We start from the raw sequence: 16,198 nt of genomic DNA, 5'->3' as shown, positions 1-16,198 counted from the left end.
ATCACTATCAATGGGAAAATGGATACAAGCCAGGTATTATTTCAAATTAGAAAATAGGTGAAAGTCCAATGGGGCTAGATCTGGTAAATTTGGGGATGGTCGAAGATTTCAAAGCTGCACTCGTGCAGTGCAGCAATGGCATTGACAAAATTGTGAGCTGGCATCTTGTCTTGGTGGAACAAGACTCCTTTGCTGAGTTTTCCTTGGCATTTGTCTTTGATGTTTTCATGCAAATGCCTTACAAGTTCTGCATGATATGCCTCTGTGACTGTCTGGCCTTTCTGAAGGCAGTCCACTAGCAGAGCTCTATCAGCACCCCCAAAGGATTGATGCCCCACCTCCTCCACCTTGCCAACAGAAGGAATAGACTTTGCTTTCTGTGGAGGGGAGAAGAACTGCATTTCCAATGTGTGGGCAGCTCCTTTGTCTCTGGCTGAAAGTGATGGACCCACATTTTGTCTGTGTTCACAAACCTTGCAAGGAAATTTGCTGAATCTGCTTGAAAATGATACAAATGGTCACTTTGCTTGGCAACTTTTGTGTGTTTTTGATCTGCCCTCAACAACTTTGGGACCAATGTGCTGACATCTTTTTTTTTCATAGCAATCACCTCTATTATTATGTGGTACACACATTCAAATCAGATTCCCAAGATGTTGGCAGTGTACGGAACTCTCACTTGCTGATCATTGATCTGTACCAGATCATGCACGTTGTCAACTTCTGGGGTGTGATGGACATTGAAAGTCTTCCACAGCATGGGTTATCATACAGGCTCTCCCTCCCTCCTTCTGGAAACCATGGTGTTTAAGTTCTCAAAAGTTTGAGTAAACTAAATGCCATTGGAATTGTTATCCTTAGTCATATGAATACACAAGGGGGAATAAATTTTAATTGAGAACAGGATAATTCTAGACCAGATGTTCAAAAATATTCCGTATATCAAAGAATGATTGACTGTTGGAATAAATGAATAAATCCATCCCTTACTGTTATGGAGATTAAAAGTTTATCAGGAGGTAGAAGGTGCTCTGAATATGTTCTAGTGAAAGAGACCTTTTATCATCCACAGATTCAATCTGCTGTGCTGACTTTATTTGAAACTTGTATAAATTTAAGGAGAGATTGAATAAATACTTGAAAGAAATAGGTAAATGAAAGGGGTGATTGGTGTTGATTTCTTTATTTATATTTTTTAAATATAATTTAAATTAGCATTGCATTAGTTGAGGCTTCTGATGCAAGCTTATAGATCATCAGCCAAAAAAAAAAAACCCTTCCCATTTCACCCATCTGGTCACTCCAAATGTGTTTTAGTTTAATGTAATTAATTTCATTTTATATTTTGGTTGGTGCTGTAGAAGCTTGCTTTTTTTGCTTAATTTTAATGATATTGATACTGATACCCATCATTACCTTTTTTTGACACAATTTACATAACACTAATTTTTATGTATATTACATGATTCAATTTTATCTTCTGGATTCAAATGCAGTTATTTAATTTCCATTTTTTAGGCACATTAGCACATATGCTAACGTGATAGGTGCTCTATACAAATATGTATAAAGCACCTATCATAATAATTTTTTTATCTATTTTTTAAAATTTTTTTATTTTATTTTATTTTTTATTTTATTTTATTATTATTATTATTTTTTATTTATTTATTTATTTTTTTTTTTTTGGCTGATGCTGCATAAGCTCATACACTTGCTTTCTTACATCACATGCTACTACTACTACTACCACCACCATTTGTCTATCCATATGTAATAATTTGACTGCTAGTGGTTGGATTTCATATTTGGCTCTTTTAGATTATTTTATAATTGGCTCTTTTAGAAAAATTTGTTAAGCCATCTGAAATGTCATTGAAATTGAATCAACAGAAATCCAGAAATTATTACTTGTTTGTCTCTCTCTCTCTCTCTCTCTCTCTCTCTCTCTCTCTCTCTCTCTCTCTCTCTCTCTCTCTCTCTCTCTCTCTCTCTCTCTCTCTCTCTGGCTGGCAGTCGATTCCTGCCATCTGCATATCATAACTCCACTCTTAATTTACCGAGTTTCATGAAATTTTATATATTACTTGATTAAAACAATTTGTTGAGTCTTCTCAAATTTCATTAAAATTATCCCATAGAAATCCAACAATTGTAATTTCTTCTTTTCATACATACATACATACTGCATAGGCTGGTCATATATTTTATATTGTAGCTAAAGCATAGGATATTGTTCTGGCTGCTGTGTCCTCATTGAATTGTCTTTGCATTTCATGTACTGTTGACAACAAAATTTGGGGTTAATATTACACTGGGAGGTATGTGCAGTGATATTATTATTAGTTATATGGAGCAAGGGAGCTTAAGGTTTATGCTGCACCAGCCAAAAAAAAAATTTCTGAATTACCCTGTGTGTGTGTGTGTGTGTGTGTGTGTGTGTGTGTGTGTGTGTGTAAGAGAGAGAGAACAAGGGTCAGAAGTGGAAGGGAACCACCAAGAAATATAAGAATAATGATATCCAGCTCAGGACCCTGGGTGTGCCAAGCCCATACTCACCAGACATGTGAACCCCCTGGGGTTACTTTTTATATATTATTAATCAAACAATTAGTAACAAGATAATTATTGGATGTCAGATGCACTAATGAGACATATGGCAGGGAAGAAAAATAAAATACATGGGATACATACAATACAAATTAACACGTGACACAGAAGCCTATGATAGATACAGGTTGATTTGTAACCAAGTTACAAAGGAGGTTAGGCAGGCGAAGGCAGATTACGAGAAATCTTTGGCAAGGGATGCAAAGAAAAACAGCAAAGAGTTCTTTATTTATGTAAACTCTAGAAGGAAGGGGATGAATCAGATTGGTCCACTTGATATCGATGGGTCAACTGTTGATGATCCTGCTCAGGTAGCTAACAAACTAAATGAATATTTTGCATCGACATTCACGCATGAGGAGTTATTCAGCGAGGAGAATGCCAGAGGTGTATTCAACTCTGTCAGTAAGCAAGAGAATCTTGTAATAACTGAGAGTAAAGTGGAGGAGAGATTGTTGAAGATAAACACAAGAAAGGCACCTGGGGTAAATGGGATCTATCCAGTTATATTAAAGGAGGCAGCAAAGGAAGTAAGCAAACCCTTAGCCATAATTATGAGAGCTTCCTTGGACTCAGGGGAAGTACCCATGGACTGGAGATGTGCAAATGTGACCCCAATTCACAAAGGAGGATCAAAGGGCGACACAAGTAATTATAGACCTGTTAGTTTAACTTCTGTTCCCGGAAAATTAATGGAGGCACTGGTTAAAGAAGCACTGCAGGATCATCTAGACAAGACTTCAGTTATAGCTCGGACACAGCATGGTTTTGTTAAGGGGAAGTCTTGCCTGACCAATTTGATTGGATACTATGATGCAGTCACAAAAGAAGGGAATAACTTTGATATTATATACTTGGATCTTAGAAAGGCTCTTGATACCGTTGCACATGGAAGACTGCTGCACAAATTGGAGCAGTGTGGCATTGGAGGCAAATTGCTACTATGGATAAAGGGGTGGTTGAGGGCGAGAAGACAGAGAGTGGTAATCAATGGACACTGCTCATCGTGGACTAATGTTATTAGTGGAGTCCCTCAGGGTTCAGTATTGGGTCCATTGTTGTTTTCTGTATTTATAAATGATATTGATGATGGTATATCAAGCTTAATGTCCAAGTTTGCAGACGATACGAAGGTTGGCAGGGTTGTCAAGGACACTACTGACACTATGCTATTGCAACAGGATCTGGAAAGGTTGAGCAGATGGGCTTGAGAGGTGGCAAATGAAGTTTAACATTGACAAATGTAAAGTACTACATATGGGAAACAGCAACCCCAGAGCAACGTATCAACTCTGTGGTACTACACTGACAGTGGTAGAGAATGAAAGGGACCTGGGGGTGGTTGTGCAGGCAGATATGAAGTTCTCTGAGCAGTGCAGACGGGCTGCAAGAGTAGCTCATGGTGTATTGTCAATGATATATAGGAATCTTTGTAGCAGGGATAAGGAGGTGATTATTCCATTGTATAAGGCAATGGTTAGGCCACACCTAGAGTACTGTATACAGGTCTGGAGGCCTCATTTCAAGAAGGATGTAGAGATGCTGGAACAAGTACAGAGAAGGGCAACAAGATTAGTGAATGGAACAAAGGGGTGCTCTTACGAAGAAAGGCTTAAGTTTTGCAAATTACAGTGTCTGGAGATTAGGCACCAGCGAGGTGATCTGATAGAGGGGTATAAAGCCTTGAATGGTTTGAGCATGCTCAATGCTGATGGGATTCTTCCTCTTGCTCAGAATAATCACCTGAGAGGGCATAAATTCAAATTGAGGAAAGACAGATGTAGGATAGACGTGAGGAAATTTGCCTTTAGCCAGCGGGTTGTTGGTTGGTGGAACAGACTTCCATCCCTTGTCGTGGAAGTTGATAGCCTAAATAAGTTTAAGGCTCAGCTGGACAGGTATTTCGAACGAACAGAGGGGTGAAGTGGAAGTGGTTATTTATTTATTTTTTTTTTTTTGGTTGATGCTGCATAAGCTTGCTTTCTTGCATCAAATGCCTCTACTAATGCTAATGCTATTTATTTACTTTTCACTTCTGTTAATCACGGAAAAAGAAAAAAGTCAATTAATTTAAGAAATAAAAATTTAAAACCCCTGAAATGTAACACAGCTGCATACATTAATTATTTTAAGTCCAAATCAGATAGCTGAGGCCAGAAGGTATGATCCTTACTTCTGGTTTTCAAAATATTTTAGTAACTTGATCTACAGCTAGTTGGAAGTACAGATGAAAGGATGGCAGCAGCAACACATATAGAAATATTTCAAGGCAATTTGTATATTAGCAGACATTGTTTGGAATAACCTTGAAAACATTTATAAATGTACTTCTAAAAGGGTTAATGTTCCAAAATATTCTTGGAAGAATAATGGAATATATAAATTAAATTAATTCTTTAAAAAAAGCAAATGGAAGTGAAAAGATACACTAGTTTTTACCTCTATATCCTTTAGTATATTTATATAGAATAGCATGTGCCATTTCATTATGAACATTAATTTATTTTATAATAGTAGTTTCTTTAACAGTACATTGTAACATTTATTATGTATTATAAAAAAAATAGATATTAGAGAAATCAATTTATTTCAATAAATGATTTAGGATGAAGCACGTAAACTAGAAGAAGAAGAAAGACAAAGGCAGAAAGAGCAGCAACAACAAGAGAAAGAGCGGTTAGAGCAATTGCAGAAACAGGAAGAAGCTGCTAAAAAGGTATTTATGGAAGTTATAAATATAAGACCACAAAAATTTACTTAATTGCTGATTTAGTCAATTTATCTGACAAAGATCATTACACCAAGGCACAGTAAAAAAATCATTATTGGGTATATGGCTCATGCAAGGAAGCCATCTTATTCAACACTGGATGTGCATAAGTTTGTTACTTTCTTGGACGTCTGCTAACATGTATAAGGCCACCACAGCTGAGCAGCCAAGCATGATGGTACAGAAGTACACTTGTTTTGAGTGACAATAGTTCAAGCTCATGCAACTCTAAATTCTATATATTCTTGTATTGTTTTTATGTTATAAATAAATTTTACTGTTCATCACAGAGTACGAACAGCAAATTTATTTATAACATTGTTACTCAAATATTTGCATCATGAAATATACTATGCAGGCTTCTTTGCTGGCAACTCTGATAAGTAAAAAGTTTAATGATTATGTGATGCTGAGAGAATCCATTATTGTATACATTGATAGAAAACAGTATTTCTGCTATTGAATAGAAATTCTTCCACAAGCTGTGGAAATCTTTACATGTGTTACATTAGTAACTTTGTCGTTACTTTAGTAAGTTTGGGGAGCATTCAGGTACGAGACATGATATTGCCATGGGGGATGTCTTTGTATGTGCGCGCGATGCAAGGAGTGTATCGAAATCAGGCAACAACTCAGCGTTGTTATGGGCCTATATGAGAGCTTGAAGGACAGGGTGGATGCCCTCGAAGGAACTAAATTGAGGGGCCCATCAAGCTCTCAGCTGCCCACATCAAAGCCAGAGCTTGCACTTGGTCATCACGCAACACAGTGGCAACCCCCAAGGCAGAATGCGCTGGTCCCACAGGAACTAGTAGTTGTTGGTGACTCTATTGTCAGGGAAACGGGGAACATGCTTTGTAAAAAGGATAGGTGGAACAGGACCAGGGTATGTCTCCCAGGGGCAAAGGTCGATGACATTGTAGAGTGGATATCATCTTTTAAGGGCACAAAAGGTGATATAGTTGTACACATTGGCACTAATGATATCAAGAGTAGGAGACCGGCAGAATTACTTAACAAGTACAGGTCACTGTTGAAAAAAAGCCGTGAATTAGGGTTGAATTTGAAAGTGTCTGCAAATCTGCCCAGACACAATAGGAGGGAGTATATGATGAGAGAGCCTTGTTGATCAATTCGGCCCTGGAAAGATTGTGCAAGGCTCAAGGGGTAGAATTTTTTTCAGCCTGGACTGTACTTGTTAACAGGAGAGACTGCTTCTACAGGGATGAGATACACTTAAATAGAAAGGGTGCAAGATTATTTGCTGATGCTATCGAAGCAGTGTTAGGTGGGTTGGAAAACTGCTAGCTTGGGGGGAGACAAAGACTAATAGATTAACAGTAGCCACTGGCAGAGGTGAAAGAGATTCTTGCACTGCTTCTATTGGAATGAGCAGAAGCCTGAAAAACAAGATGCAGAATATTTCAGAGACTGCTGGGAGTCATTGTGGTAAAAGTAAACACATGAGTTGTGTTACGGTAGCTAAGAATAGAAACAGGTGCATGTATACTTGCGTTGTACACCAATGCTAGGAGTTTAGTAAATAAATTTGATGAGTTTGAGGTATTGCTCAAAACATCAAAGGCAGATATTGTTGGGATATCAGAGATGTGGTGTCACACAGATATAAGGAATGCAGAACTGGAATTTGGGGAGTACAACGTCTACAGAAAGGATAGGAAGGGAGGGGTTATGCTATTAGTTAAGAAACACATAAAATCCAAGGAAGTGAAGCCAGTTGACATCGCTGGACAGTGCAGTGTCGAGTCAGTTTGGTGTGACATAAGCATTGGGAGATCAAAATTTAGAGTAGGAGTGTGCTATAGGCCTAATGACTCTGATGAGAATAATAGGAAACTGTACAGGAAAATAGTGGGCCAGTAAATCAGAGAGTCCTATAATGGGGGATTTTAATTTCCCAGATATTGACTGGAATTTGGGGGCTGGTCACTCACACACTAGCAAGGCTTTTGTGGATTTATTGGATAATTGTTTTCTACATCAGCATGTTCGAGAGGCAACTAGAGGGAGTACATACTCTTGATTTGATTATCAGTAGTGATTCTTCATGCATTAAGAATCTGCAGATAAATGAACCACTAGGTGACAGTGATCACAGTGTGCTGAAGTGGGATTTACTCAAAGAGGTAACTACCATTAGGGGTAAAGGGAAGGGTTATTGCTTTTGTAAAGGCGACTACGATGGACTGAGACAGTATTTAGATTCTATACAGTGGGGCCAACTGATGATGTTACCAACAGCAAATTCAAAATGGGAAGCATTCAAAGAACTTATCTTGGAAGCTACTAGGCTTTACATACCAACTAAGAAATATTGTTCAAAGTTTAGGCCTAAATGGATGTCAGATGAACTAATGAGACATATGGCAGAGAAGAAAAATGCATGGGATACATACAAATTAACATGTGACACAGAAGCCTATGATAGATAAAAGTTGATCTGTAACCAAGTTACAAAGGAGGTTAGGTAGGCGAAGGCAAATTACGAGAAATCTTTGGCAAGGGATGCAAAGAAAAACAGCAAAGAGTTCTTTACTTATGTAAACTCTAGAAGGAAAGGGATGAATCAGATTGGTCCACTTGATATCGATGGGTCAACTGTTGATAATCCTGCTCAGGTAGCTAACAATCTAAATGAATATTTTGCATCGACATTCACACATGAGGAGTTATTCAGCGAGGGGAATGCCAGAGGTGTATTCAACTCTGTCAGTAAGCAAGAGAATCTTACTGAGAGTAAAGTGGAGGAGAGATTGTTGAAGATAAACACAAGAAAGGCACCTGGGGTGGATGGGATCTATCCAGTTATATTAAAGGAGGCAGCAAAGGAAGTAATATAGCCATAATTATGCCATAAATATAGCCATAACTATACCCTTAGCCATAATTATGAGAGCTTCCTTGGACTCTGGGGAGGTACCCACAGACTGGAGAAGTGCAAATGTGACCTCAATTCACAAAGGAGGATCAAAGGGCGACACAAGTAATTATAGACCTGTTAGTTTAACTTCTGTTCCCGGAAAATTAATGGAGGCACTGGTTAAAGAAGCACTGCAGGATCATCTAGACAAGACTTCAGTTATAGCTCGGAAGTGGAAGTCTTGCCTGACCAATTTGATTGGATACTCTGATGCAGTCACAAAAGAACTGGATGCAGGGAATAACTTTGATATTATATTCTTGGATCTTAGAAAGGCTTTTGATAATGTTGCACATGGAAGACTGCTGCACAAATTGGAGCAGTGTGGCATTGGAGGCAAATTGCTGCTATGGATAAAGGGGTGGATGAGGGGGAGAAGACAGACAGTGGTAATCAATGGACACTGCTCATTGTGGACTAATGTTATTAGTGGAGTCCCTCAGGGTTCAGTGTTGGGTCCATTATTGTTTTCTGTATTTATAAATGATATTGATGATGGTGTATCAGGCTTAATGTCCAAGTTTGCAGACGATACGAAGGTTGGCAGGTTCTCAAGGACACTACTGACACTATGCTGCTGCAACAGGATCTGGAAAGGTTGAGCAGATGGGCTGAGAGGTGGCAAATGAAGTTTAATATTGACAAATGTAAAGTACTACATATGGGAAACAGCAACCCCAGAGCAACGTTTCAACTCTGTGGTACTACACTGACAGTGGTAGAGAATGAAAGGGACCTGGGGGTGGTTGTGCAGGCAGATATGAAGTTCTCTGAGCAGTGCAGGTGGGCTGCAAGAGTAGCCCATGGTGTATTGTCGATGATATATAGGAATTTTTCTAGCAGGGATAAGGAGGTGATTATTCCCTTGTATAAGGTAATGGTCAGGCCACACCTAGAGTACTGTATACAGGTCTGGAGGCCTCATTTCAAGAAGGATGTAGAGCTGCTGGAACGAGTACAAAGAAGGGCAACAAGATTAGTGAATGGAACAAAGGGATGCTCTTACGAAGAAAGGCTTATATTTTGCAAATTACAGTGTCTGGAGACTAGGCACCAGTGAGGTGATCTGATAGAGGTGTATAAAGGCTTGAATGGATTCAGCATGCTCAATGCTGATGGGATTCTTCCTCTTGCTCAGAATAATCACCTGCGAGGGCATAAATTCAAATTGAGGAAAGACAGATGTAGGATAGATGTGCGGAAATTTGCCTTTAGCCAGTGGGTGGTTGGTTGGGGGAACAGACTTCCATCCCTTGTCGTTGAAGTTGATAGCCTAAATAAGTTTAAGGCTCAGCTGGACAGGTATTTTGAACGAACAGAAGGGTGAAGTGGAAGTGGTTATTTTTTATTTATTTATTTTTTTTTTTGGCTGATGCTGCATAAGCTTGCTTTCTTGCATCAAATGCCTCTACTAATGCTAATGCTAACTTATTACTCTCAAAAATTTTTATCCACAAAAGAAAGGTGAAAATTGGAAATCCAACATAGGAAACTTCTGTTTGAATTAGCATTAATAGAGGCATACAATGCAGGAAAGCAAGCTTATGCAGCATCAGCCAAAAAAAAATACCTTCCCATTTTACCCCTCCATTCGTTCCAAATGCCTGTCCAGTTCAGCCTTAAATTTATTTAGGCTGTTAACTTCCACAACAAAAGATGGAAGTCTGTTCCACCAATCAACACCTGCTGGCTAAAGGTAGATTTCTGCACATCTATTCTACAACTGACTCCAAAGTAGGAAGTACAGCTTGTCTGGCATATCTGAGAGAATGTCTGTGACAACCTAAAGGACCAAAGTGGATACTATATTGATAATTGTATAGTAACTGTTTAGAACAGCTTAAGGTTAAAAAATAAATTTTGACATCCTAGAAATGTTTAGAGCTAATGCCGTAGCTCACTGGTGGTAGTCCAGCCCATGGGCTGGGTCTGGGTTACCTAGTAAAAATTATTACCAGGCATGGTCTTGAGATTTAGTATCCTGTGGAAAATTTTCCAACTGAGATATCAAGTTATAGAACTTCCAAATTCTGTGCATGATTCTACAATTTCTTTTAATTTTTGTTACATGCTCGAGTTTATTAATAAAGGCACACGAATACAAGGAAGCTATTAAGCATCAGCTTTAACAAAAAAAAAAAAAAAAAAAAAACCAGTTCTACCAGCGTTATTTCAACCCTTGCTTAAATTGATATAGGCTTTCTTCTAGAACAGGGTTGGGCATCGTTTTTAAGTGGCTGGCCAAATAAAATGTCTATGAGGTACATACAGGCAAATTTTTTTTTTTTTTTTAGTTTTCAAGATTTTTAGGATTATTAATGTGGTGTATAATGAAAAAATTATCATAAACAGTTTTATGTTATTTATTGTAATATTTATACATACTCGTACATATAATTAATTTTATTAATACGAAATTCAAATTCAAGATAAAATTACAAAATTGCAATTATAACAAAATTAAATCAATTTATTTTAATTTCAATGATTAATAAAACCTTAATCTTATATTTTGAATTATGGAATGCGATAGGTTTCAATAATTCATAAAAATAAAAAGGTACGTCCTCTCCAAATTATTTACTTTTATCCTTCGATTATTCACTGACTATTTAGTAATAGTAATGGTGGCATGTGATGCAAGAAAGCAAGCCTATGAGCTTGCGTAGCATCAGCAGAAAAAATTCCATTCCTTTAAAAGTTTGTCCAGTTCCTCCTTGGATTAATTCAAGCTATCAACTTCGACAACGAGAGATGAAAGTTTATTCCAGAAATTAGCCACATGTTGGCTAAAGGCAAATTTCCGCACATTTATCCCACGACTCTCTTCCCTCAATTTGAATTTATGCCACCTCAGGTTCGTAATCTGAGCAAGTGGAAGAATCCCATCAGAATTCATCGTGCTCAACCCATTCAAAGCCTTATACACCTCAATCAGATCATCTTGCAGGTACCTAGTCTCCAGCCGCTGCAATTTGCAGAACTTAAGCCGTTCTTGGTAAGAGCACCCATTCGTTCCCCTCATCAATCTTGTTGCCCTTCTCTGTACACACTCAAGCAACTCTACATCCTGCCTAAAATGAGGCCTCCATACCTGTTACCTGTACACAGTACTGAAGGCATGGCCTAACCATTGCCTTATACAAAGGGATAATCACCTCCTTTTTTCATACTAGCAAAATTCCTGTATATCTTTGACAATACCCCGTGACCTGTTCTGGCAGCCTGTCTGCATTGCTCAGAAAACTCCCAGATTACTCCCAGGTCTTTTTTCATTTTCTATCACTCTAAGTGTAGTACCATAAAGTTGGTATGTTTCTCTGGGGTTACTTCTACCCATAATGCAGTACTTTGCATTTGTCAATGTTAAACTTTAGTTGCCACTTCTCAGCCCATCGGCTTAACTTTCTCGATCCTGCTGCAGTAGCACACTGCAATTACGATCACTAACAACCATGCCAACCTTTGTATCATCTGCAAACTTTGATATTAAGCCTGATATACCTTCATCAATATCATTTGATAAATATACAAAACAAAAGTGGGCCCAACACCGAACCCTGGGGGACTCCACTAATAACATTAGTCCATGAAGAGCAGTACCCATTGATTACCACTCTTTCTTCTCCCACTCAACCATCCTTTTATTCATTGTAGCAACTTACCAATAATACCATACTGCTCCAATTTGTACAGTAGTCTTCCATGCACAACAGTTTCAAAAGCTTTCCTGAAATCCAAGTGTATCATATCAAAATTATTTTTTGCATCCAGTTTCTTTGTAACCACATCATAGTATCCGATCAAAATTGTCACACAAGTCTTTCTCTTAACAAACCAATTATTGCAGCCTTGTCTAGATGATTCTGCAATGCATCTTTAAATAGTGACTCCATTATTTTCCCTGGAACAGAAGTTAAACTAACTGGTCTGTAATTATTCGTGTCATTTTTTGATTCCCTTTGTGAATTGGGGATACATTTGCCCATCTCCAGTCCATGGGGACTTCCCGAGTCCAAGGATGCTCTCATAATTATGGCTAAAGGTTTGCTTACTTCCTTAGCCGCCTCCTTTAATGTAATTTGATAGAACCCATCCACCCCAGGTGTTCTTTCTTATGCTTAACTTCAACAATTTTTCCTCCACTTTGCTCTCAGGTATTACAAAATCATTAAGCACCTTATTACAGGTTGATAAACTTTGCAAGTTTTCTCCCTTAATAACTCCTCATATGTGGATATAGATTTTAAATACTTATTCAGATTATCAGCTATCTGAGCAGAATCATCAACAGTTTTCCTTATCATCCTTTGCCAAAGATTTTTCGTAATCTGCCTTTGCTTCTGTAATCTTCTTTGTGACTTGATTACAGACTAGTTTATATCTGCCATAGGCTTGTGGGATAATTTGCCTGATAATTTATATCCATCCCATGCATTTTTCTTCTCTGCCATGAGTCTCATTAGTTCATCTGATTTCCATTTAGGCCTAAACCTTGGACAATATTTCTTAATGGGTATGAAAAGCTTAATTGTCAAAATTTAGCTTTTAGGATTAGTTCCTTGAATGCTTCATACTTAGAATTTGCTGTTGGTAATCATCAGTTGGTCCCACTGTACAGAATTTAAAACTGTCTGAGACCACTCTAGTCACCTTTACAGAAGCAAAAAACCCTTCCCTTTACCCCTGATGGTAATTATATCTTTAAGTAAATCCCACATCAGTACATTGTGATCACTGCCACTTAGTGGTTCGTGTATCTTCAAATTCTTAATGCACAAATAACCAGACTGCTGATAACCAGATAAATAAACTTTCTGTTTATACTCTGGGATGACCAAACGGTCAGATGAGTTCACAAGATAGACAGAATACAAGAAACAGCACCATATTTAGCAGTCATGGGCTTGAACCTCAGTCGCTCAAGGCACGTGTACTTTTTCACCCACTCAGCTATGGCATCCTATCAAGACCATTACACTCTCTGGTTGCCCCTCAAACATGCTGCTGCAGAACACATCCAACTTATAGGGTACATTAGACTGTATTGAGCCACTGCATGTGTGACCTATGGGGAGGTTGGGAACTCTTTAATCCACAAAAGTCTTTCTAGTGTGTGAATGACCACCCCACAAGTTCCAGTCAATATTTGGGAAGTTAAAATCTCCCATTATAACACAATCTAATTTACTGGCCCATTCTATTTCTTTGTACAATTGTTCATTGTACACATTAGAGTCATTAGGTCTGTAACACACTCCTACTCTCATTTTTGCTTTCCTAGTGCTTATGTCACAGCAAACTCACTCAACATTGCACTGTTCATCTATGTCAATTGGATGCACTTCCTTAGATTTTATGATTTCTTAATTAATAGCATAACTCCTCCTCCCTTCCTATCCTTTCTGTACACATTTTTCTCCCGTAATTCCAATTCTGCATTCCTAAAATTTGTGTGACACCACGTCTATGATATCCCAACCATATCTGCCTTTGATGTCTTGACCAGCACTTCAAATTCATGAAATTTATTTACTCTACTATAATTTGCTGTTGAAACACATGATACACTTGCACTGCAATCACATACTGCAGAGCCAAGAGTCCAGGAACCACTACTGACTGCATGCAAGTCTATGCCTGCTTAGCAGTGCCACCAGAAGCTATACTTTCTTACTGTTTGGCAACACTGCTGCTTTTGTTGTTATTAAAAACAATTTAATAACAGCAAATATAATAAAAAGTACAATAACATAATTTCATGATGTTTCAGTGGGCCATTTATTGTATTTATTTTGAAAACGACTGGGGGCTGTATTACACACCTTCACTAGCTGGAGGTTGCCTACGCCTGTTCTAGAAAACAGGCAGTAATTTATTCCAACAGTTAATAGTCCTTTGGTTAAAAGAGAATTTCCTTATATATCCATCGTACAACTGTACTTCCTCAATTTAAATGCTTGTCTGGTAGTATATTCCACTTGTGAAAGAAAAAAGTTTCAAGCCTTTCAGTAGCTTAATGCCTCGTGCAGACGTCTAGTCTTGAAACTTTGCAGACTACATCTCTCTCTCTCTTTCTCTCTCTCTCTCTCTCTCTCACACACACACACACACACACACACACACACACACACACACACACACACACACACACACACACACACACACACACACACATTTTTGTCAACTTTCATTTTTAATTGAGCATATTGCTCTTTGCTACACCTTTTCCAGCAGATTTGCATATTTCCTTGAATTTGTGTTATACCATCTTCAAAGGGGAGTGAACACGTGTTGAAGACTATTTATAGCCTGGGCAAGTTCCATTGCCATATTTCAAAAGCGTGGTGGGGGTGTTTGAGTAGGCAAAAGGACAATTCCTGCCCCCTCATATTACACTAATAGTTTGTGAATTTGAAAAATTTAGAGGTTTAGAACAACTTAAAGGTTGTTTTTTTTTTGTTTTTTTTTGGAGACAGATATGAATGTTTCCACTTTCATGTCTTTCACACACATGGGTGCGGGACTACCCATCCACATTAGTAGAGGTCCTGGTTGGAGGAGGGATTGTTATGTTTTGTTATTAAATCCCAACTTATAAGATATTCGTTTTAGGTCCTATTCCCCAGAAATTATTATTGGTCTATCTATGTCAATGATTAATAAATATCCATAGACCAATAATTTCAGAGGAATGGGACCTAAAAAAAATATCCTCTAAGTTCAAATTTAATAACAAAACATAACAATCCCTCCCTCCCTCCTCTCATCCAGAGCCTCTACTAATGTGGACAGGTAGTCACGCACCCGGGTATCCGAGTGGAAACTTTCATATCTCTCTTTCCAAAAAAAAAAAAAAAACCTTTAAGCTGTTCTAAATCTCTAAATTTTTAAAATTCCCAAACTATTAGTGTAATAAGAGGGGGCAGGAATTTTCCTTCTATCCTACTTCTCTTCCTTTCTTTCCCTACTCAAACATCACCCCCATCCCACTTTTGAAATATAGCAATGGAATGTGCCTGGGCTATAAATATGGCCTTTGAAGATGGTATAAATGAAAAGCCCTATCAAGCTTCAGGAGTTCATCTCCCTTTATACTTCTAATTATTTCCCCATGCATGGATTTAGGATCAAAGCTTGCTTTTATGCCTTTGTCCTCTTACTAGGTTTATTTCATTTCAACACTCTTCTAATTACATCTTACCTGGATGCAGCCATTTCTGAATAAATCTTGGGTAAGAGAATTTCTGACTTAAAATATAAAATTTCTAAAATTTAATATTCCAAAATACTTCTTAATAGCCTACACTATCCTATTTGGTTTAAATTCACACCATTGATTTTAAATTTAAAATGAGAACACAGATCCTCTACAAGGGAAAATCACAATAAGTTAGCATTTGTCTGACTTTGCGAAAATTTGTGGGTCTCGACTACACAAATTGTCTGCCCAACATCTCTAATAAAGTTTCGAGATGTTAGGATTTCCATAATTTTTTACTATATGCCATAATGCTAACTTGTACCGAGATGTTGGAGGACTGCTCCAAAATGATATGCCACAGCATAGGAGGTGAAAATTATGCAGGAATGGTGTGCAGGGAGTTCCAGTGATAAGTAGAATCTTCCATGGTTTGCTCTGTCATCAGACATGAATCCCATTGACAATCTGTGGGATCATCTCAGCAGCCAATGCATCTGATGGATTTAAAGGTCATTCTCAAAAAGGAATGGACTGTGTACAGGTTTTGCCTGGGACACCTGTATATATATATATATATATATATATATATATATATATATATATATATATATATATATATATATATATATATCGCGACTGTGGTAGTTGGGATTTTGCAGTACAGTAATACCCC

General features: G+C 37.9%; 1 protein-coding gene across 1 annotated transcript in view; it reads left to right on the top strand.

The window, feature by feature from the left end:
• Window positions 1–16,198, top strand: part of LOC150077590 (FAS-associated factor 1-like) — a 377,947-nt gene that overhangs the window by 303,029 nt on the left and 58,720 nt on the right. Inside the window, exon 13 of the mRNA XM_090385644.1 lies at window positions 5,216–5,326. Coding sequence (XP_090241770.1) covers window positions 5,216–5,326 — 111 coding nt within the window. The remainder of the gene's footprint in view (window positions 1–5,215; window positions 5,327–16,198) is intronic.

Source organism: Mastigoproctus giganteus, chromosome 12, assembly GCF_048544385.1.
Source record: "Mastigoproctus giganteus isolate SK-2022 chromosome 12, ASM4854438v1, whole genome shotgun sequence".
NCBI classification, from domain to species: domain Eukaryota; kingdom Metazoa; phylum Arthropoda; class Arachnida; order Uropygi; family Thelyphonidae; genus Mastigoproctus; species Mastigoproctus giganteus.
Note: the sequence above shows the minus strand (reverse complement) of the source record. Positions and strands in the feature narration are given on the sequence as shown.